Source organism: Aulonocara sp. 'chitande type north' Nkhata Bay, linkage group LG2, assembly GCF_057382095.1.
Source record: "Aulonocara sp. 'chitande type north' Nkhata Bay isolate Kocher_YH1m ecotype deep benthic linkage group LG2, A_spYH_male_GT1.1, whole genome shotgun sequence".
Taxonomy (NCBI): domain Eukaryota; kingdom Metazoa; phylum Chordata; class Actinopteri; order Cichliformes; family Cichlidae; genus Aulonocara; species Aulonocara sp. 'chitande type north' Nkhata Bay.
Window position 1 is genome coordinate 4,187,203 of NC_141345.1, and position 23,613 is coordinate 4,210,815.

Here is a 23,613-nt window from a genome sequence, read left to right on the forward strand (position 1 = left end):
ATAATCTCAAACTGTTTTTTTTCTTCTTTTTTAAAAAACATGTACTCAAATGGCCTCCACAGTCAACAGATCTAAATCCAATAGAGCACCTTTGGGATATTGTGGAAGAGGAGATTCAAATCAAGAATGTACAGCCGACAAATCTGCAGCAGCTTTGTGATGCTATCATGTCATTATGGGAACAAAACAGTAATTTAAGTGAGTGAATGTGGCATAGTCATTGTGGCCAGGTGAGCTGCTTTGAGTTTTTTAGAGAAAGCTGGTATACAGGGACTCAAAATTTGATGTTTTGTTTGAATAATTGACTACATTTAAAAATTAAGTGTCAGTATCGATAACCACGTACCACCTAATGCTGGATGTGCAATAAATAAGGGAGATTGCGTTGACTTTGCTGAAGTGTCCTTGAGCAAAACAGTCTTTCCGGTTTCCCCAGCTGTTACAGCTCCTCCCGTCCAGCAGGTGGCAGTGCCGTGATGAGCAGGCGCAAACAGCCCGCGATGTTCAGTAATCCAAGATGTCTGCGCCCTGAAGGATGCTGCTGACGGCGTGAAGGTACATGACAAGGAACAGGTAAGATGACAGTGTGGCTTTTCCCGTTTCGTTTGGGTTCAACCCGGCGCCGTTTGACCTGCTAATGAGGTTTAAAGCAGAGACGATGTTTGATATGTGCCTGTAGCTTCGGCTGTCCGGTCAGTCTGTTGTCACAAAGTGCTGCTGCTGCTCTGCGTCACGCTCATTTCTGGCTTTTCGGGGTTACAGTTGCCCGTCATCGCGTTGTTTGATTTATTAAAATGATAGGATGGAGTCTAAAACCAATGCTTTGAAGCTCCCGCTAATATTAAAGCATCTGCTTGTTTAACAGCTGTGGACAGATCACCGGTCAAAAACTAGATCCTGTAAATCAATGGGAGCCACTTATATCCCGGTATCTGTATCAGCTGTCTTTTATTAAGTGGCAACACTACAAGATATCTAAAGATGTTAGCATATCCAAATGAAGGACCTTGGAAATATGAAGTTTCTTACTTTGAACTTTGCGTAGAAAGTTTGGCAATTTTTTTTTCTTCTTCTTAGATTTCATTTCGTGTGTTTTAAGTGTTTTGGGTAGATGATGATTTTCTGGTGGCACAAACAGATTTTATCAATGGGGTGACACGTGGAAACCAGGGAGAGACATATGGGGGGGGGGGGGGCAGTTTTGATACATTGTTGGCAATTTGTGAAAATTGGCAACCAAAAAGAGTCTGAAAATGGACTGAATGGCTGCAGTGGACATCGCCATTCTGCCTAATCACGTTTTTTACTTATGTCACCAGCCACATACATAGCATGCCCAAGGCGGAGCAGAAGAGAATTCATATGCATTTATGTGCCATAGAGACCAATTCCCTTCATGGTATGTTGAGCTCGAAGAGTTTTCTTCTTCTTCGGCCATGTTCTCTTAATAATGCACACACTTGGTGGTTGATTACTTTTCCCGTTTCTTTTATTGTTAACAACACAGGAGGGGGAAAACCATACATTACTTCAGCAGTTCGCGCTTCGGAACAACAGGAACAGGAAGTGAAGTAGTCTATAATCACCAAAATAAAATCCTTTTCAAAATAAAATGACAATCAGAAAACTTATTTCACAACATAAAATAAATTAATATATTTACTCATGAGAACACAAATCTAACACCCCCCCTTGTTCTCATGCTGCTAGCCCATAGCATCTTATGCATTTCCAAAGAACCATTTTTGAAACTTTCTGAGTCTCACTCTTGTAACTGGTTTTGTTAGTATGTCTGCAGCCATTTCTTCTGATGGACAGTGTTCAATGCAGATTTTCCTTTCATTTACCGCTTCACGAATGAAGTGATATTTCACATCAATATGCTTTGACCTCTGTCTGTTCACTGGGTTTTTACTCAACGCAATGGCCCCTTGGTTGTCCCCAAACAGTTTAGTACATGTGTACCTTTTTCTGTCCATGCCGTTTAACAGTTGGGTTAAGTACATGCTTTCCTGAGTAGTGGTTGCAAGACCAATGTATTCAGCTTCACATGTTGAGAGTGCCACTGTAGGCTGTTTCTTTGTTTTCCAAGATATTACTGGTCCCTCTTTAGTAAGTGCAAAACAGTAGCCTGTTGTACTGCGTCTGTCTTTTACAGAGGATGCCCAGTCAGAGTCACTGTAAGCAATTAGATCTAGATTCTCACTGCTTTTCTTAAAGATCAGTTCAAAGTCATTTGTGCCTTTTAGGTATCTGAGGACTTGTTTTGCCATTACTAAGTTCTCTCTCGTGGGTTGAGCTAGTGTTTGAGATAGTCTGCTAACAACCCAGCTTATATCTGGTCTCGTACACGTCATGGCATATATCAAACTGCCCACTATTTCTCTGTACTCTCTTGAGTTAACAGTCTCATTTGCATCACTTCCTCCACATGTAGTAGTGTCCGTTTTTAGTTCACACGGTGTGGATCTGGGTTTGCATTCAGACATCCCAAAGCGTTCCAACATTCTTTGAATGTACCTCTTCTGATTCATCCTGATTTCATTCTCTTTTTGTATAAACTGTATCCCAAGAAAACTGGATATTTTCCCCAGGTCTTTCATGTTAAACTTTGACCTCATTGTTTCTTTGAATGTGTTTAACAAGTTAGTATTGCTAGCCGCAATGATCAAGTCATCTACCCAGATGATAACGAGTAGAGTTTCATGTCCAATGTCCTTTCTGTATACACAGTGATCAGAAAGGTTTCTTTCAAAGTCATTTTGTTCAAGGTAGTCATTCAAGAGTTTGTACCAGTTTCTACCTGATTGTTTTAACCCGTAAAGGGATTTCTTTAATTTGTACACCAAGTTTTCTCCTGACTCTGTTTGCTCAAAACCTTCTGGTTGTTCCATGTATATTTCTTCCTCAATGGGAGCATGCAAATATGCAGTTTTAACATCCATTTGGTGGATAATAAGATCATTCTGGACTGCTATTTGCATTAGGGTTCGCACAGATGTCATGTTTGCTGTTGGTGCAAATGTCTCTTGGTAATCTATTCCTTGTGTCTGGTTGTAACCTTTTGCTACAAACCTGGCTTTGAATATTTGTCCTTGTTCATTTTCTTTGAGGGCGTAGACCCATTTTCCTCCAATGGTATTTCTACCAGTAGGTAAAGTAGTCAGTTCGAATGTGTCATTCTCCTTCAGAGAGTTGATTTCTTCTGTCATTGCCTGTTTCCACCTTGGTGCCTCTGGTGACATCAGCGCCTCTTTATAGGTTTGGGGGATTCCACAGGTTGCTCTGTAACAATAATCAACACTTACAGGGGTTTCATTTGCTAAATCTTTGCAGTTAGATGTGTAATCCTCTAAATATTTAGGAGGTTTCCTTTCTCTGTTAGGATAGCGCTCAGTTTGGTTTTGCTCATCACCCTCATTTCTTTCTATGTCAGGGTTTGGTTCATTTGTGTTGGTTTCCTCTTCTCTAGGAGGTATGTTCTCTGCTGCATTTTCATTTTGTTGTTCTGTACTTTCTTTTAAAGGCACTACATGTTCATAAGTCTGAATTTCTGTGTCATATTCATCAGTCTGTGTTTGTTGTTCAACAGTGTTCTTCTTGATAAATCTCACGAGTCTGTGTTTTGACACTTTTCCTGTGTGAGGGTTATAGACCAGGTATGCTGGGCTATTTTTACTATAACCCACAAATATCCCTTTTTCACATCTGGGATCAAGTTTCTTGTGATCATGTATGTATGCATAACAGTCTGACCCAAATATCCACAGTTTTGAGAGATCTGGTCTTTTCCCTGTTAACATCTGATACGGTGTACTTTTAGTCCTGTTACTGTAGCATCTGTTGCGGGTGTGTGCTGCATTTTGGATGGCGTAAGGCCATAATTCTTTTGGCAGCTCTTTTTCTAGTAAAAGACACCTCCCCATTTCAAAGAGAGTTCTCCATTGCCTCTCAGCTGTGCCATTCTGATGGGGAGAATATGGCGCAGATGTCTCATGCTTTATACCCTTTTCCCTTAAAAGAGACTGGAAGGAACTGCTTGTGAACTCGGTGCCATTATCCGATCTAATGCACTTAACACTGCCGTATGGTGCACAGTCAGCTAGAAACTTTGCTGTGGCCTCTGTGGTGTCACTTTTCTGTTTTAGAAAGTAAACTGACACTGCCCCTGAAAAATCATCTGTAAATAATATAGCATATTTATGACCACTTTGGCCACTAGGTTCAATGGGGCCCGCTAGATCAGTGTGCACCAACTGTAATGGGTCACTCGCTTTTGGGTCGCTTTGTCTGTTTCTGTTGTTAGTGAATTTCCCTTCTGTACACACATTACAATCTAACATGCCACTGCCTGTGATTTTCATGCCATCTACAACATCGGGTAGCTTTAACACATCACTAACATTACAATGTCCTAAAATTTCGTGCCATGTTTTCACATCACAAGCCAGATTAACAGTGTCACAGGACATCATGTCATTGTATGATGTTTCATTGTTTACCGTTTTCAAATAGTAGAGTCTGTTGTATTCTTCGATGGAGAAGACTGTCCCATCTTTGTTCACCAGTTCATTCTGTCCCTTCTTGAAGATCACCTGTGCTCCATAGTTTGTAGCTGCCTTCACTGAAAATATGCTCTGAGGGTAGGATGGGATGAACAGGGCGTCTCTCAGTGTGATGGTGGTACAGTGTCCTTGTATGTCCCGTAGAGAGACGTTGGCATCTCCCCTCTTGAGTGCGACGTTGTTTGTCCTGGATCCATCAGCGAGCTCCATGTAGTGTTTCTCAGGATCAAAAGTCTCATCAAACTTTATGAACTTGTTCTTCTCTGTAATGATGTGTGAAGTAGCACCACAGTCCACCATTAGTCCTTCTCTTATTATGTCAGTAGGCAGAAGTCTTTGACTAACTTTAAATACAAAAGTCTGCTCTTCTTTCTTGTCCTCTTGTTTTACTACAGTTAGTTTCGCATCATCTCTGTATTTGGTTTTTCTTCTACATGTCTCATCACTGTGTGTCGAGCTTCTATGGTAGCTACACCACTTAGGTGTTCCCTTTTGGCGACAATCTTTTACAAAATGTCCTCGGTTTCCACATCCATGGCAGGTGATTGATGTTAAATCAACCTTCATCACATTATCCGCTTTTACTTTGTTGTCGAATTTCTCGGTTTCCTCATAACTTCGTAGGTTGCTTTTGAACTGTGTGAATGTTAAATCTTCACTGCTTTGAGTTGTGTGAATAGCAAATGGCTTGTAAGCTTCAGGAAGCCCCTTTAGAATCATAGCGATAATAAGTCCATCACTGATGACTTCTTTTGCATTTCTTAGGGAGGTCACTGCTTTTTCAGCCCGGATAATATAATCTGTCACTGTCTCATCTGGTTTCTTCTGTAAAGACGTCAGCTCTGTGTACAGTGCGATGATTCTGGGCTTGCCTTTACTATCGTAGTGGTCACGTAGTATTTTTAAAGCTTTTCTTCCATCGTCAGTCGCATCTCTCATTACCAGTGAAAGGCTTTTATCATCAAGAAACTGTATCAGTTCAGCGTAGCATTCAGCGTTCTTCTCTGCATCTGGGTTAGTGGCTGATAATATAGTGTCCTTTAGACCAATGATCCGCATGTGGCCGAGAAACTTTGCCTCCCAAAGTTCGTAACTGTTTTCGTCTCCGTTGAACACTAACCTCTGCCATCTTCCTCCTGTTGTGTCACGCCTGGGCCCATAACCTGTTGAGCTCGAAGAGTTTTCTTCTTCTTCGGCCATGTTCTCTTAATAATGCACACACTTGGTGGTTGATTACTTTTCCCGTTTCTTTTATTGTTAACAACACAGGAGGGGAAAACCATACATTACTTCAGCAGTCGCTTCGGAACAACAGGAACAGGAAGTGAAGTAGTCTATAATCACCAAAATAAAATCCTTTTCAAAATAAAATGACAATCAGAAAACTTCTTTCACAACATAAATTAAATTAATATATTTACTTATGAGAACACAAATCTAACATGGTAGCATGAGTAGCATTAATGGTCCCTTCAATGCTACTCAAGGTCTGCACTTTGATATTTACAATATGAAGGATCATAGGCATGTTTTATCGTCTCTGAAGGGGTCCCCTTCTCCAAAAAAGGGAAAATGCTAAGCACAGAGACACAGCCAGAGGCATCTAGATAAAATATCATCATCTTCCTCCTCACCTCAAGCCTATTCTCCTGAACTGAAGTCATGGCTCTAACACACAAAAACCTGCATACTGCACATGCTTATTTATTCCTTATATTGTCAGCAGATTAGGCATGCAACCCCTCTGTCTCCAGCTGTGAGCTGGCTAAACAGAAATAAGAGCTAAGCTAACATTATTCCAGCTAATGTTAGGCCTCCCTCTGATAAACAATTTGATTACTTTTTCACATCTTATGAGAGTTTATTCACCAAGTGTCCAAGTTTAACAGTGTTAGATCCAGCAGCCAACTAAGAGCTAACAGAGGCAAAAACCATGGTTCTTACCTGCAGAAAAGTTCAGGAAGTTCCTGAACGACTCACATCAGTGTCGCTCTTATTAGACCGAAGTGAGCCTCACTGACTCATATCGTGCTCCTTTCACAAAGTTTTACAAGCTCATCTAGAGCAAAGACATGAACACATATTAACAGCTGAGGTAAACAGCAGGCTGGTAGCCTACACTCTGAAATAAATGGCAGATATTTTTGTTTGTCCTAGAGTGGCCACTATAGCTACAGTTATGCACTTGAATGGGGAGGGTTAAAAAAACAGCATTCATTGGCAGCAATCTACAATCTACCAACATATGTTGGTGAGATTATAAATACCAATTTTAATCTTACTGAAGTAAGAGGAAAAAAAAGAATAAAAATATACCTAAAGGAAAACATCCTTGTTTAATCGTCCACATTATATTACTCGATCATAATTATTGATTCATTAATGTGTCACTGTGTTGCAGCTGGAGTTTAATGTAATTAATTTTGACTTCTTCTGCCTGGTGGAGGATTTGTCTGAGGTGCAGAAGCATATTATGGCGAGGTTTGCTTTCGTTGCCATGCCGCTGTCTCTCATATCAAACAAGAAGATAGTCCTTCAGAGCGCTTTGGATGAATGTTTCGCAAATCTTGTCCTGCCAATGCCACCTTCAAATGTTCGTGCCCTTCAGCCCCCACAAAATATATCAGTTATTAACAGTAAAGAAGGACCCAAATTACATTTCTCCGAGGCAAAAGTTCACACAATAGCTTTCCCAAACTCAGTTATTTAATTTTCCCTACATAAATGATAAATCATAGATATTTAACTTAGTTTCACTCAGTGTTATTCCCCTAGAGTAGCTTAATGTGTCACCAGGGGAAACATTGCTGTAGAGAAACACAGGAAACAAAGTACCCTGGCTGAAATTCATGCCACAGTTGTTGCTTACAGTGGATGCCCTCTTATTCATACACATGGGACTGAAGTTTGCATGTTACAACCCTTCATCAGGAGGGTCTGTCCTATTAAGTGTTATATTCACCCATAGGGCTGTTCGATATAACGATATCGGATGACGATTACGCTATCGTTTGTTTCGTGGTGTCGCAAAATAAACTGTTTACGGCAATATTTTTTTCACCGTTTTGATGGTCACTGTAGTGGCTATATTAATTTCTTAAAGTTCTCTCTTTCTTTTATATTTAATATAACCATACTGACGGACAAGCGCCTGTTTTTATGCGTTGTGGTTAGCAACAACGACGGTAACAGCATCGCGTGTCTGCTTGTTTATGTTCCACATAAACCTTTCACAATAAAGCTCAAGATCCTGTTGAGACTTTTCAAAATAAACTGAATCACGTGAAAAAGCAGATTATTTACGGATGAGAATTAAAAAAGAGCCGCCAGGTGCTAAAAAATAAACCTTAGACTCAAACGTTAGAACAGGCCTTTCCCCGCAGCACGCCGTGTAATAAATACTCACAAAGAAAACGGCGGCTGTTACAACTTATGTCTAAAAATGTATCGTTTCATGCATCTAAAACACTCGACTCCAGCTACATGACGCGCAGCTGGAAACATTTCCCGCAAGACGAGCTGCCCGAGATGCACAGAATTTACAGAAAATGTTACATTTTTGTGATTTTTATATCGTTATCGGACGATAGAATTCTTATATCGGGATATGAGATTTTGGTCATATCGCACAGCCCTATTCACCCACCTTAATTACGTGAACATCGAAGCCTGCTTGTTTCTTAATCATTTCTAACTGAGTCCGAGTTCATAGCCAGCTTTTGAAAAAAGAATGCACACATGAAGCTAAAAACAGATAATTACTGCTTCGTTTCAGCAATTATTACAGCACAGTGCTGTGATTAACTCTTAGTGACTTCATAGTGCAGTGGTTTACACATTCACCCAACAGGCTGTGGTGACCTCTTGTGAATAAGGGAGCAGGTGAAAGTAGCTGTAATTAACTGTAAATTGCAACTGTGGTTGAAAAGCTAATAAATTATGTGACATTAAAAGCTGTGCTTATGTCCATCTTCACTACCTTCACTCACCTCCTGATATTTGGATGCATCATTCCAGATCATATCTTAACCTAAGAACTTCGATTCAGGTAATGATAAGATTATATTTCCTCTAACCCGCCTTGCATTAAAATTTAGTTGCTGTTACTGCAGCCCAGAATATTCAGGTCATGAAAAGCTTTTAAAGGCTTTTTGATCCATTGTATCAGAGGTTTGAATTGGCTCATCGCACTTCCAAGAGTCGTTCAGCCAGAGAGAGTTTCTCCCCCCCCCCCCATCATCTGCCGTTTTATATTTTTCTTTTAGTAGTTTTTCATGCAGAACAATATAAGATTAAAAATAATTTTCTCTGGCTGGGTTTAGTTTTTGTCTTTCCTCACCTGGTTGGAACCTGCTGATTGATATTAGAGTCGTACTGTTCTTCCTTTGTCCCTGAAAACTTAAAGGGATTCTCTTTAAATTGCAAAAAAAAGTGAAACTCAGCTATCTGCTGCTTGAGATTAAAGATTGTTTTAAGTAATAAACGACCGATATGTGGTGGGTATCAGCAGTAACTGCAGGTTTCTTGTAGGTATTCAGTCTCTGCTAATTCTGGTCTGTGTTTTTGAGGTCACTAAGCATCCACCTGCTTCTGCTGTTATATATTAATGATACTTCCTCAGTACTGTGACTGTGAGGTCCAGCTGCAACGGGAGCTCAGACCCAGAGGGGCAGATGGCTTCAGAGTTCAGACTGTTTACTGTCACATTCTGGCTGCTGTCACACTTGGCTTGCAGTTTCTGAAGAATGAATTTTATAATGTCAGAGCTGTGTGTATCCACATGACACCCGGAGATGGCTGAGATGCTTCTCCTGTGTGTAATCATCGAGATGTGTAGCTGTACTACTTCTCCTCCTCCTCCAGTATTACTTTTCCGCGTTGAGGCGTCCACAACACGGGGAAGTCTAATGAGGCCACACAAATCACAGATCCTGCCACTTAAACGTACAACATCCTGTTGTGAATTCGAAGATATTAGTTCTAGCTGAACATGCAGTCTAACTCTAGCATGCTTTTTAAGACACCAGTCGGTGGTTTTGATGTGTGTTGTGCTTTGATACCAGGAAAAAATGGCTGTGGTGTAGCCATAAAATATAAAACAAGCTCCCCGACTGCAAAATATATCAGAAAATAATGCGGAGTCTGTGCTGTTTTCACTTTTATTAATATATTTCTCAAGTACCCTCTCTGCTGCTGATTCGTCATTGTTGTTGTTTGTTACTTTTTCTAGATTTATTCCAAGTACAAGCAGTTTGTAACACATTCTGTCTTGCCAGTCGAAGATGATGGGGCGAGGGAAATGTAATTCAGAAGAGCCAGTAAAGAAAACTGCCTCCCTGGGATTTGATCACAGGCAAGCAGAGATAATACATGCAGAGTGTTGGAGGGCCGGGAGTCATCACTATTCAAGTACAAGGTCCCGGTTTAAACCTGAGCCACAGTGATTGGCATGTGCTGTTTTAGTAGTCGAGTTCCCTGATATTAAACACGATCATTAAAACAATGCAGATGAGAGCTGCTGCTCATTAACTGTCTCCTTTTTGCATGGTGGCTTCTTATGAGTTTGGCAGGAGATGTCACTCGCTATGTGGCTGTTTGACAAAACATGAGCATCTTATTAAATGAGATAGATTTGCTCCATTTAAGCCTCATGAGCATCTGTAGGGTAGGATGCTGTTGTTGGACTACATGGCATTGATGTTTCGGTCGATCTAAAGGTGATGGATGGACCTGAGTTTAGGCCTCTGAGCGGACCAGTCAAGTTCTTTCACACAAGACTGGGAAGCCATGTGACTTTCCTGGAGATATTATCTTACTGAAATGATAAGCCACCATATCAATGTAACATACATGTCAGAAAGTTGGGAAAAGGGCAATGAAACACTGGAAAAGCTGTGTAATGCCTAATAAAATGTATACTTGGTTCCATTTTTTTTAACAGCCAAATTAGTTAATTAGTAACATGACTGGCTACAAAAAAGATCATCCCAGATCCCACAGATATAGATTATTCAAAAAGTAAAAGATGAGTAAGGTTTTACCACTTTATGAAAAGGTGTATGTGTGCAAAAGATTAACATAAAAACCTGTAAATGTAAAACAGAAAATCAGCTCTTCAAATGTCTCCCACATGACCATCTAAGATTAGCCTGATGAAAAAATTCTCAGGGAAAGATACACCTCTTAATAGGATAAATACAGAATATCAGGCCCCCATTGTTATTATTTTAGTGGTAAAAGATATTTCAATAGAAATGAAAATGAGAGAGAACCTCTTCAAAAATTTTGGATATAATATTAACAGACTTGCTATTTCTAAAAATGTTCATTTGAATTTGGTACACAGTGATACCCGGGGAACTTCACACTGAAGCTGGATGAAAATGTGTTCTTCTCCATATTCAGGCTTTAATATCTGAAAGCATTCACCTGATTTAAATTCTATTTTTTTTTAAATGCCACGTGGTTTGCTGTGAATGAAACAGCAGTCCCCTACATGGAGAATTGTGATTTCTACAGGCCTCCAAATCTGTGGTCATAGATCAGACATCTGTAAATTCGGGGATCCATTATTGTATGCTAACTTGTTCAGGGCTCGCAAAATTTCAAAATCCCTGGTAGCCCTTCGGGCAGGGACTCTTCAGTTTTTGGTAGCCCAAAATAAATTTAAGTAGCCCGAATAAAAAAAGAGAGCAATTTTTTGATTGATGTTTTGTTTCCTGTTTTGTTTCCGTATAATATTGTAACGGAAACAAAACATTAATCAAAAAATTGTTGAAACACAAATTACAACATTGTATAAAAATTACAATCATCAACTCAAATACTTGGTTCTAATTGAAAACAGAAATTTCTATGAACTTGTAAGAACTGTGTAGGACATGAATCAGTCTGTGTCAGATCCTGAATTTGAAATTTCCACTGAAGTCACGGGTAAGAGACAAGTGGAACCAAGATCGAGGCCATTTGCTTTTTGAAGTTTGCAAAGACTGCTAAATTGTGCCAGTGGTAGTTCACTCTTTGCAACATAGTACGCTGTTCTAAACTGATTTTCAGGTTTATTTTTAGTATGTTATTTGCAATTGGTATTTGTTCTGGGAAAGATATTGCAGACTGAGCAATGCATTTCTTGCATTTCTCATGGGTTCTAATGGGGGCCTTTCTTAAAATTACTGGTCCCAGTAACAAAGGCGCTTGTCGACTCAGAAATCGAGGGAAAACCAACAACACACCCGGCAGAACATTATGTTATTTACACGGGTGCACATGGTAAATGCTAAATGGCCTGTATTTATATAGCGCTTTTACTCGTCCCTAAGGACCCCAAAGCGCTTTACATATCCAGTCATCCACCCATTCACACACACATTCACACACTGGTGATGGCAGCTACATTGTAGCCACAGCCACCCTGGGGCGCACTGACAGAGGCAAGGCTGCCGGACACTGGCGCCACCGGGCCCTCTGACCACCACCAGTAGGCAACGGGTGAAGTGTCTTGCCCAAGGACACAACGACCGAGACTGTCCAAGCCGGGGCTCGAACCGGCAACCTTCCGATTACGAGGCGAACTCCCAATTCTTGAGCCACGATCGCCCACATAAGTGGTCCGCATGTGCGCATTCGCTGTCAAAATAAAAGACGCGCACCAGATAAGAAGTTGCAACGCGCGTTTGCGTCCATATAAAAGGCACTGTTTTTGTTCGCTAGAGTGGGATTTTCACGGCACATTCCGCACCACATCTCTGTGCGTTCATCATTTGTTTGAAGCCAGCTCACCTCCTGCAACCACTTTTCTGAGAATACGCGCTTCTTTTGTGGTTCGGACTCCTGATATTTCTTTGTAGGTGGAGGAACACCAAAGTAATTGCTTAAAGGAGCTTCTTCGACATCTTTAAGAGTTCTAAACAAATGTCTGTCTTCCTCCAGAAAATCTTATGTACCCAAACACGCGTTGCAACTTCTTATCTTGTGCACTCTTTTTATTTTGACAGCGAATGTGCACCTGTGGACCACTTATGTGCAGCCCTGGTTATTTAGCTCGTCATATTGCAGCCACAGAAATTATTTTGTCCATGAAACCATAAAGCTGCACTTTCTTTTTGCCTTATAGTCTGATTTGTCATAACTTTTCCGTTTTGTGGTAAGCTTTTCTTTGGCTGTCACTTCTTCACCCTGACCTCTCTTATTTGGCTCAGCAGAACTAAAATATATATCCTGCTGCTTTTATACACACACACACACACACACACACACACATAACGGTCAGTGATTCTCTGCGCGATCAACCTCTCATATGTTTAAGCTGCGGGAGATTTCACTTGTCATGTTTGCATAGTAAGCTAACGATTGATAAGACGATGTCAGAGGAATTCGTGCGCAAATGATCGTCACTCACCAATCAGTGCTGTCGCTCTCTATACACAGTTCACGCGATTGCAAAGTGAAAGCAAAAAACAAGCGCAAATTCAAACGCGATTTCAATATGTCACATATTGACAGTGGCTCATCGATGCCAATGACATAATTACCCAGCTACATTTCCGAAAGAATGCAAAAGCATTGACATATATTTTTCCTTCCTACAATAGCCCGACGGGCAGGGCAGAGATAGATTTTGGTAGCCCGACTGGAAAAATCGCTAGCCCCGGGACGTCGGGCTAGCGATTTTGCGAGCCCTGATTGTTCATATGCAGGCTCCACCATCAGCCAGCAGGCCACAGCCAGGCTCCACCATCAGCCAGCAGGCCTAGCCAGGCGCCATCATCAGAAATTCCGCTTCCGGGTCCCTCGTGGTGGCCGCCTCGTGCTCTCGCTTCAGTATGCCACCCAAGAAAGGCCAAACACCAGAGGAGGTTGAGGACATTAAAACCTCCCTTGGAGCGCTGTGCGGAGACGTGGCCGCAGTCAGGGCACAGCAGGAGCTGCTTCTGGGGCTTCTGGAGGAGGTAAAACAGCTACGCCTCCAAAATGCCGAGAAGGACAGACGGATCATGGATCTCGAGCGGCGGGTGGATGAGCTGGAGCAGTACACCCGTACGAACGACGTGGTCATCAGCGGTATTAAAATCAAGCCGCGCTCGTATGCGCGCGCGGTGGCCGGGAACGTCGGGGAGCCCAGCGACGAGGAGACCCGCTCGGTAGAGCAACAGGTGGCGTCCTTCCTCCAAAGCAAGGGGATAGAGATGGACCTGGAGCACATAGAAGCATGTCACTCACTGCCCAGGAGGAGTGACAGACTGCCGGCCATCATTATGAGATTTGTCAATCGGAAGAACAAGGTCGCACTGCTGAAACAAGGACGCAAACTGAAAGGCACGGACGTTTTCATTAATGAGCATCTGACACGAAAAAACGCAGACATCGCGAGGAAGGCAAGGCAACTGAAGAAGAACGGTAAAATACAACATACATGGGTAACAAACTGTAAGATTTTCATTAAGCTAAACGGGACACCAGAAGAGGCAAAAGTACTGATAGTGAGGAACATGGAGGATCTGGACAAGTATAACTGACACCAATGTATCAATTACACCAGGAAATGACATGGACACGTTGAAATTAGTTCTTCAACAGAAAGTAATTGATCTAGATTGTGAATATAAGGAGCATAATATAATAGATCCAGAAATAGATTCTGAAAGTAACTTTCTCTCTTCTTTTGTTAAAAATTGTAATTATTTCACTCAGGAACAATATGAAAAAGAAATTAACCTAGACGGGAAGCTCTCATTAATTCACTTTAACAGCAGAAGTATGTACTCTAATTTTGATTTCATTAAGGACTATTTGCAACAATTTTCTCGCCCCTTTAGTGTTATAGCCATCACTGAAACTTGGTTCAATGTCGATAAAGGAATAGATTTTTGTTTGAATGGATATGATTTAAAATACATGAATAGATTAAATAAGGCGGGCGGCGGGGTTGCTATATATGTTCATAACTCTATAAAATATAATGTTGTAACAACTATGTCTATGGCTATTGATGGAATTTTGGAATGTTTGACTATTGAGATTATGAATGAAAAAAAGAGAAATGTTATAATAAGTTGTATATATCGGACACCCAGTTCAAGTATTGACACTTTTAATGAATGGATAGAAAAAACGTTTGCTTCGGTGAACCAAAAATTACTATTTATCTGTGGTGATTTTAACATTGATTTGCTAAATCCAACAAGGTTAAAAGCCATTGATGACTTTACTGACACAATGTACAGCTTATCACTATATCCAACAATAACAAAGCCAAGCAGAATAACTTCACATAGCGCCACTATTATTGACAACATTTTTACTAATGTCATGGATTTCCAAATTAATAGTGGTCTGCTTGTCTGTGATATAACTGACCACTTACCAGTTTTTACTTTGTGTGACTGTGATTTAAAAAAAATAGATACCAAGATCATGATAGCAAAGCGAACAATAAATGAAGAAGCAATTCATGCCTTCAATTTCGATTTAGCACAACAAGATTGGAGTTCGGTGTATGAAGAGTCAGATGTGGACAAGGCTTATGATAATTTTCTAGATATTTTTACTATGTGGTACAATAAACATTGTCCTGTAAACGAACACATGACAAAGAAAAAAAAGATAAAAAGTCCTTGGCTCACAAAAGGAATTATTAATGCTTGCAAAAAGAAAAACAAAGTAAAAACAAAAGAAGTGGAACAAAGATATAAAGCATATAGAAATAAATTGACTGATATTATAAGAACGAGCAAACAACTTTATTATAGAAGAAGATTATATGAAAATAAAAACAATATAAAAGGAACTTGGGATGTGTTAAACAACTTAATTAAACAAGGATCTTCTGGAACATCATATCCTGAATATTTAACTGATGCAAATGGTGAAAATCACAACATGAGTAATATTGTCGATGGGTTCAATAAATTCTTCATAAATGTTGGCCCTGAACTAGCAGCGGACATCCCGTGTCATAAAAATGAAAATATCAGTAATATAAAATCAAATCCCTTTTCACTGTTCCTCTCAGCTACAAATGAGCAAGAAGTAATAAATATCACATTAAAATGTAAAAGTAAGTCTTCAATGGATTATCATGACATAAATATGTCTGTAGTTAAACAGGTTATTCTGAATATTGCTAGTCCCTTAACATATATCTGTAATTTATCATTTCAGTCCGGTTGTTTTCCAAAAAAAATGAAAATTGCGAAAGTAATACCACTATATAAAAGTAATGACAAACACAGTTTTACCAATTATAGGCCTATTTCTCTACTGCCTCAATTCTCAAAAATTCTAGAAAAACTTTTTAATTCAAGATTAGAAAAATTCCTTGAAAAACATCAAATAATAAATGTTGGTCAGTATGGTTTCAGAACGCAAAGAACCACTTCAATGGCGATAATTGAGGCAGTAGAAGAAATTACTGATACACTGGATAAAAATAAATATGCAGTTGGTATTTTTGTTGACCTCAAAAAGGCCTTCGACACAATCAATCACTCAATTTTACTGGATAAATTGGAAAGATATGGTATTCGAGGGAAAGCTGGTAACTGGTTAAAAAGTTACCTAACAGGTCGGGAACAATATGTTAGCATAGGGCATTACCATTCAGAGAAACTTGGTATTACATGTGGTGTTCCCCAAGGGTCAGTGTTGGGACCAAAACTTTTCAATGTATACATAAATGATATTTTTGATGTTTCTCAAGTACTTAAACTCATACTGTTCGCAGATGACACAACATATTTTTCAGTAGCGATGATTATACTGATCTTGTAATGACCGTAAACAGGGAGCTAAAATTAATAAAAAAAATGGATGGACATAAATAAATTATCATTAAATATAAATAAAACTAAAGCAATGTTTTTTGGTAATTTAAAATATAATATAGAATTACCAATTATCATTGAAGGTGTACCAATTGATAATGTGAGTGAAAACAAATTTTTGGGAGTTATAATTGATAACAAAATTTCATGGAAACCCCACGTCAGACACATAAAAACCAAAATTTCCAGAAGCCTCGCAGTTTTGAACAAAGTGAAACAATTCCTTGATAAAGATGCACTTCGTACTCTGTACTGTACCCTGGTTCTTCCATATCTTACATATTGTGTGGAAGTGTGGGGAAATACATATAAAAATACAACTAATCCATTAGTCACAGTACAGAAACGAGCACTGCGTATTATTCACAAGGCTGGTTATCTAGATCATACTCACAAATTCTTTCTTCAGGCAAAGTTACTTAAATTCCAGGATCTGGTTAATTACAATACATCCATAATTTTGTATAAAGCTTTTACTAAACTTTTACCGGCAAATTTACAAACTAGATTTGAAATTCGAGAAAAGGTTTATAATGTGAGAGGCTCTGGAGAATTCAAATTACCCAGAACTCGAACAACCCGTAAAGGCTTTTGTGTGTCTGTATGTGGTGTGAAAATCTGGAACAGTCTGAGTTTACAATTGAAACAATGCAAAAATATTCATAGATTTAAATTTCTCTACAAACAGTTGGTCTGGTCACAGTATACTCAATGATGGGTTTTAGTGTGCTCTGTAATGTCTGTCCTCTTACCATTGCTGGTATGGATTCCAAAATAAAAAATAAAAAATAAAGTGTGCGTATGTATGTACATATATGTACTTGTGTGTGTAGATATATATGTATGTATATGTATGTGTGTCTGTTACTTGTAGTTATTACTGCCTGTTACCTGTGGTAATGCAATTTATAATTTATATATTCTGTATTCAGTTATGAAGGCTCTAATTGTTGGTTGCGAGCTGCCGCTTAGATGCTTGTATCTGCCCGGGGCTGTTGATGGGTCTGTATGCAATGATGGGCGTAGCTGCGGGAAGTTTATTGTTTTTTTTTTGTTGATGAGTGAGTATAGGGGTGGGATTTAATAAGTTTTCTTCGTCCCACTCCTTTTTCAGGCAAGTTTTGTTTTTTGTTTTGTGTATTTTATGTTCAATATAGGTATTTGTTGTGCCTGAAAATGAATAAATAAATGAAATGAAAAAATGAAAATGAAATAGTCATAGCAGCAGATATTTACCAAACACGTTTGAAGGACCTAGCTCAATTAAATTTTAAAATGGGTAACTGGCTTGGTCAGCAAGTTGCAGCCTCAAGCGGCGGGCTTCAAGATTGCAGTGTTTGTCATATCTGTGTCGGCTCTGTTTTTTAACCCTGGAGGTGTATGCTCGGCTATAACTCTATCACATAAAGAAAAAGACATAGAAATAAGCAGAAATGCTGCCTTTTCCGAGCCTGACAGACGGAAAGTGAGAAACAAGAAAATCAAGAAGAGCATCCAGCTTATTATCTGTGATTAGTTCAGACGTGTGGCTATCATTTCTCCACATGGCTGAATTCAAAATAAGCATATACAGTTATGTCCACCTATTTTTTTAGATGCTGGTACAATTGTTTTTTGTAGCTATTAATTATTCATTAATTAGCATAAAGTATAAAGTACGCAAACAATTAAAGAAATTCTTTGCCATTTTGAGGTATTAGAATTATTTTTAATGCACCACCCCTATTTTTGGGGAGTCAAAAAGCAACCCTGCAAATGAAAATAGTTTTCAATAAATATTAACTCTTATTACTATATTTATTTATTTACTTACTTATTAATGCTTAATACTTTGAGAGGAATGCTTTGCAGATATGTCTGAAGTCAGAAGCCAAGGTTTTCTCTTTTGTGGTGCTTTACCAGGCCTGTACTGCAGTTCTTGTTGTGGGTATTTCTGCCTTGAGTTTCTCATCAGTAAGTGAAATTCATTTTGGGTCGGGTTAAGATGAGGTAATTCACTCAGCCGTGGCAGAAATTCCGACCTTCAGAAACCCCTTAGTAGCCTTCACAGTCTGTCAGTCTGTACTGTGAGACACCATCCATGCATCCTTGCTGCTGTTGGGCGAGTGTAAGCAGAAAGTGTAACTCTATTCACTTCAGAATTCATCCATCTGTCTCCTGTCACATCATCAATAAAAACTGATGACCTCGTGCTATTGCAAGCCACACAGATCCATGTAATCTCTACATTATGGTGTGATATATCTACCTGCTGGGGAGTTGTGTTTTTTTTCCCACTAAGCTGGATGCTGTGGGTTTTACTTTTTTTTTTTTTTTTTTTTTTTTTTTTTTTTTTTTTTTAACCATTATTTTTTTTTAAATCATGGAAAGGATTCCACGATCATCCACTGCTGTTGTTTTCAGTGAGTTCATTCACCAATCTGATGAACCAATGAACCAATCTGTTGATATTCCTCCCTGTTTGATTTGTGTTGCTATTATTGTTGTTGTTATTATGGCCTGTGTCACTTCCATAAGATCTCATTTATGGTTTTACAGCCACAGCATCCAAATATGGCTCAACTCCAGACTGTTCACCGGTTTTTAATTTATGAATAAATAATATACACAGCTCACACCTAAAAAAACAAACAAAAACAACAACTTATGAGTGAATTGTACAGCTACATTTCAGGTCCAGAAAACAGTGGGTTGGCTGTAATTCCGCAGCACTTAATAAAATATTTACATTGAACCCCTTCAATCCAAGCTGGAAGTCTGCACTTTCAGCCTGTATCCATCATATTTGTAACCTTATAATGAGATTTGGTTTTATTTAAGGCTATTTTCTGTAAAATTGATTACTTACTGAAATGGAAGTAAGGAGTTGTTTATTTCTGAAATGCACAGCCAAGAGCCCAGAGAGATGAGACCTGCAGGTTCAGATTTGGGTTAAACCAGGTAGTGCAAGTTCCCGTTTTCAGTCTTGAGGGATCATTCAGACTCTTCTTGAGTTCTTCTTTTTATTTGACTGGCCTTTAGCACTTGGCATTCAGCGATCAATAGCTCCAGGGCCGAGGTTTGATGGGATGAATACTAATTTAGTGGAACAGCATTGGCATATGACTGGCTCTCTATAACTTTATATCTGACGTTACCTCTTAATCCTATTGAGAGCGTCCTGTGTGGCACAGTGAATGATCACAGCCCAGTACATTTGTTCTGTTTGGTCACTGCATTAAGCCCATCGATTACAGTTAATCTGTAGCTTCTAATTCGTAGCACGGTGCCATCCAAACAGATAGTGTATCCAAGAGTTTCTTACTGCCTGCTGTGAAGGACCTTCCCGTGCAGTTTGTTTTGCTGTTAACAGATATTTTGTCGCCTTTTTTCATTCAAGGACACCATTAGTTTATTGCGGCTCTAATGCAATTCAGACTTTTCTGCATAGATGAGCAGAAACATAAAATTGCTATTATAATTGTAATATGCTTGTGCTTTTTTTCTTCTGGTATCCAGGGACTTCAGCTTGTCTCCAGGGCTTTTCCTCCTGTTTATCTTTAATATGCAATAAAATGTTTGACAGCAGAGTTGTGTAGCAGTGGCAGTGGTTATCTTAGAAGTCAAATGCACGTGTACCACTGACTCATTGTGAATTTCCCTTATATGAAATGTAAAGGTGATTGTTGCCACTAGATGGACTGCCAAACTAAGAGTTGAATAAAACAACATGTCAGAGGTGTTTTAAAGTCTGCCTAGAAGATAAGACAGAACTTGGTCTGTTTTATTTGGAATTTCAAAGAATACTAATCATGGTTTCTGCTTGGAAAAAGATGCTGGCAGGTTTTTATCTTTTTAAAGACGAGGAAACAAACTTTTTTTTTTCTCTTAAGGCTGACTGATGAGAGCAGAATAAGAATACTTCAGTTTCTGTCAGGGTGTGACAAGATTATACTCTCAGGGCAGGAAGTATCGAGTAATGGATCACGCATTGTAATCTGCTAAACTACAATCCTCCTAATTAGGGCTGGGAATTATCAGCCGAGCTGCAGATACCATGTTATCAAAACACATGAGACACACAAGCAAATCAAGTCAGAGAAAAAAAGAGCTCCGCTAGTTAGAAAATAAGGTTGTGACATTGATAAAATTATCAGCTGATAATGACAATGTTTAAATGCAGGTAAAAGATCTTAATAGATGGTGTTTAGCAGGTATAATGTTTATCATTTTAATTAGTGTTTTACCATGCAAAGAATACCCAAATGAGCTGTGTAGCTGAGGGTGATGTCTTTAATTTCCTGGGTTACACAATTCATTGTGTTAGAGTACCAATTTTAGTGCCAATTTTTAGGACAATCTAGTCAGTATTCATCATGACATTTCACTTAAAACCTCAAATGTCAGATACAGGGGATCGCCAACTTTTGTGGCAACAAATCTGATATAATATTTCATGAAGTACAAAGTTTTGACCTCCTCGCTGTACTACATCAAAAGTCAGGAGATCAAAAGTCTTTAGGATTTTTCCTGTGGGCATAATGGATATTTGTATCAAATGTCAAGGCAATCCATCCCATAGTTGTCACGACATTTCTTTCAAAACCACAAATGTCAACCTCAGGAAAAGTCAGAGGATCATCAAAGACTTCATTATCTGGGCGACGTCAACATCTGTACACAATTTAGCGGCAGGCCTTCAAAGAGGTGCCATGCCACCAGTATGGGTAGAAATTATAGATAAAATATGAGAGCAGTAAGTTCACATACAAGTTTCCCATCAGCCATAATTTGACCTTAGTTGCTGGAAAAAACAAAATAAAACACTGAGGCATGTCTTCAACTAGGTGTAGATTATTTGGGCTGCTCTAGATGAAAGATTACCAGTTTTAAATAACTGTGGTGATGTCTTTGGTTAGGTCTCTTGAACAGTGGTTGAACATCACACAGGGAGTGTTTCCAAGCAAACTCTGAAACTTTCAATCGTTCTTTTATAAAAGGAAATGAGTTAAATATCATCCTACAACCCATAGTGTTGCACCTTCTGACAATCATTAAAAACAAACCATAAACATAACAGAAAAATGTTAAACAACAGTTTATTTTCCGTTTCATGTGATAACATGATGATATGTTTTGAACCTTTAACAAGGTAAAAACCTCTGGTTTTACAGGACTCTTTGATGAAAATCCAAGTTCTCCCCATGAGTCAGTAACTTGTGGGACTACCTTTAGCAGCAATAACTTGACTATTGCTTCTGCAGCATTTCAATCAGGTTGTGGTCTGGCCTTTGACTGGGACATAGCAACACCTTGATTCTTACTCAGCCATTCTGTTGTCTATTTGCTGCTGTGTTTGGGATCATTGTCCTGTTGCATGACCCAACTTTGATGCTAAGCTTTATCTGCCAGACAGATGGCTTCACATTTGAGTCTAGAACTCTTTCAATGACTTCAAGGTACAGGTACTCTGGCTGCAAAACAGCCTCTAATCACCATCTCACAACTGTCTGCATGACAGTGGGTATGTGGTGTTTGTGCTGATTTGCTGAAGTTTGAATTTTTCAGATGTGGCGCTGTGCATTATTATCTCCACTTTGGTCTGATCTTTCCAAAGGACATTGTTCCAGGAATCTTGTGGTTTGTTCAGATGCAGCTTTGCAAACTTAAACCATGCTGCCATGTTCATTTTAGAGAGAAGACGCTTTCTCCTGACAAGCCTTCTTTTGTCTTTTTCTAATTGTTCTTTCATTCATTTTCATATTTAACATGTTAACTGAGGCTTGTAGACCTCAGATGTAGCTTTTGGGTTTGTTGGCTTTTCTCTAAGCATTTCATGGTCTGACCTTGGGTTGAGTTTAGTGGAACATCCACTCCTAGAACGATTGTGGAATTGTACTAATGTATATCTGAATGCTCCAGACCAGCAATCCTGATGATCTGTTAACCAAGTCAATTTGATTACAACCACCTTGCTGCTACCCAGCCTTGTAATTTCTGTGTTTTGTTTTTTTTTCCTTTTTCCACTGGACCGCATAGAGTGCTGTGAAAACTTTCTTTTGACATGACTGTATGAACACAATGCTGTGATAAAATCAACATGATCTGCAAATAAAGATTCTGAGCTAAAATAAAATTGAGTGAAGTGAATTTGAGGTTCAGTTCGCATTAGTTATGTCCTCAGTGGCGACGCAGCTGCATTGCCAGCTTTTAGGATTATTATTAGATCTTTTCACTTCAGTCATTGAAGCTTTAATAAAAGCAAGAGTTACAATGGATCAGTGGGAAAAGGGAGATATCAGTGGATGGGATGAGGAACTAGTCTCACCGCTACAAGCATTTCATTTCACTTTATATATACATTACTTTGAAATCCTTGATAATAAAGTCATATTTTTCATCAGGTAAGTATCTGGGAGCTGAGGAGACCAGCTGCAGGATTTTAGAAGATGAATGTTGTCCCTTTCTTGTCTGATATAGAATTTTATCTGCTTAACAGTCCTGGACCTTCTTTGTCATATTATTTTTTCCATTTTGTTTTCAAATGGTGAAAGGTCTGGACTGCAGGCAGGCTAGTTCAGCACCTGGGCTATTTTACTATGAAGCCATGCTGTTGTAATAGCTGCAGTATCCAGTATAGTTCTGTCTTGCTGAGATATGTAAGCCCTTTCCCCAAAAAAGACGTCATCTAGATAGACCAACATATGTTGGTCTAAAACCTGTATATACGTTTCATCACTGATGGTGCCTTTCCAGGTGTGCAAAAGCTGATTATGTCCCCATTATAAAACTCTTCTATAGTCCAGAGCATGTTTTCCAAAGGTAATTTCAAATTACGATTTGTCTGACCACATAAGTTTCCCACTTTGCCTCAGTCCATTTGAAAGGATCTTTGACCCAAAGAAGATGGTGGCCTTTGTGGATCTTGTTCTTCTTTGCATTTGTTGACAGATGACAATTTCTGGAAGCGTTCCTGTGCTCATGTAGCGATTTCCATGATACAGTTGTACCTGTTTAAATGCAGTTTAAACAGTCCTGTTTAAACCCACCTGATCCAAAGATGGTGGATTTCCCAAACTAATATTCAGCCTTTTCTCTTATACACAGATTTCTTCAGATTCTCTCAAACTTTTGATATTATGATGTGCTGTAGATGAAATAGTCAAACTCTTTGCAGTTTTACATCAAATTAACTTGTTCTGAAATTGTTCCACAATTGTTGACAGGTTTTTGCAGATGAATGAACC

At 39.1% G+C, this 23,613-nt stretch overlaps 2 protein-coding genes across 2 annotated transcripts in view; one reads left to right on the plus strand and one right to left on the minus strand.

Annotated features, from left to right (window-relative positions):
- The first annotated feature begins 438 nt into the window (after positions 1 to 438).
- Positions 439 to 23,613, plus strand: part of mrpl11 (mitochondrial ribosomal protein L11) — a 68,176-nt gene continuing 45,001 nt past the window's right edge. The window contains exon 1 of the mRNA XM_086302863.1: positions 439 to 573. The gene's annotated coding sequence lies outside the window, so the exon portion shown is untranslated. The remainder of the gene's footprint in view (positions 574 to 23,613) is intronic.
- On the minus strand, positions 1,486 to 5,873 carry LOC147337266 (uncharacterized). The gene is made up of 2 exons (XM_086302829.1): positions 4,503 to 5,873; positions 1,486 to 3,285 (listed from the first exon to the last, which is right to left on the minus strand). The coding sequence occupies exons 1-2, from the start codon at positions 5,763 to 5,765 to the stop codon at positions 3,256 to 3,258; spliced, it is 1,293 nt and encodes a 430-aa protein (XP_086158955.1). The 5' UTR covers positions 5,766 to 5,873; the 3' UTR covers positions 1,486 to 3,255.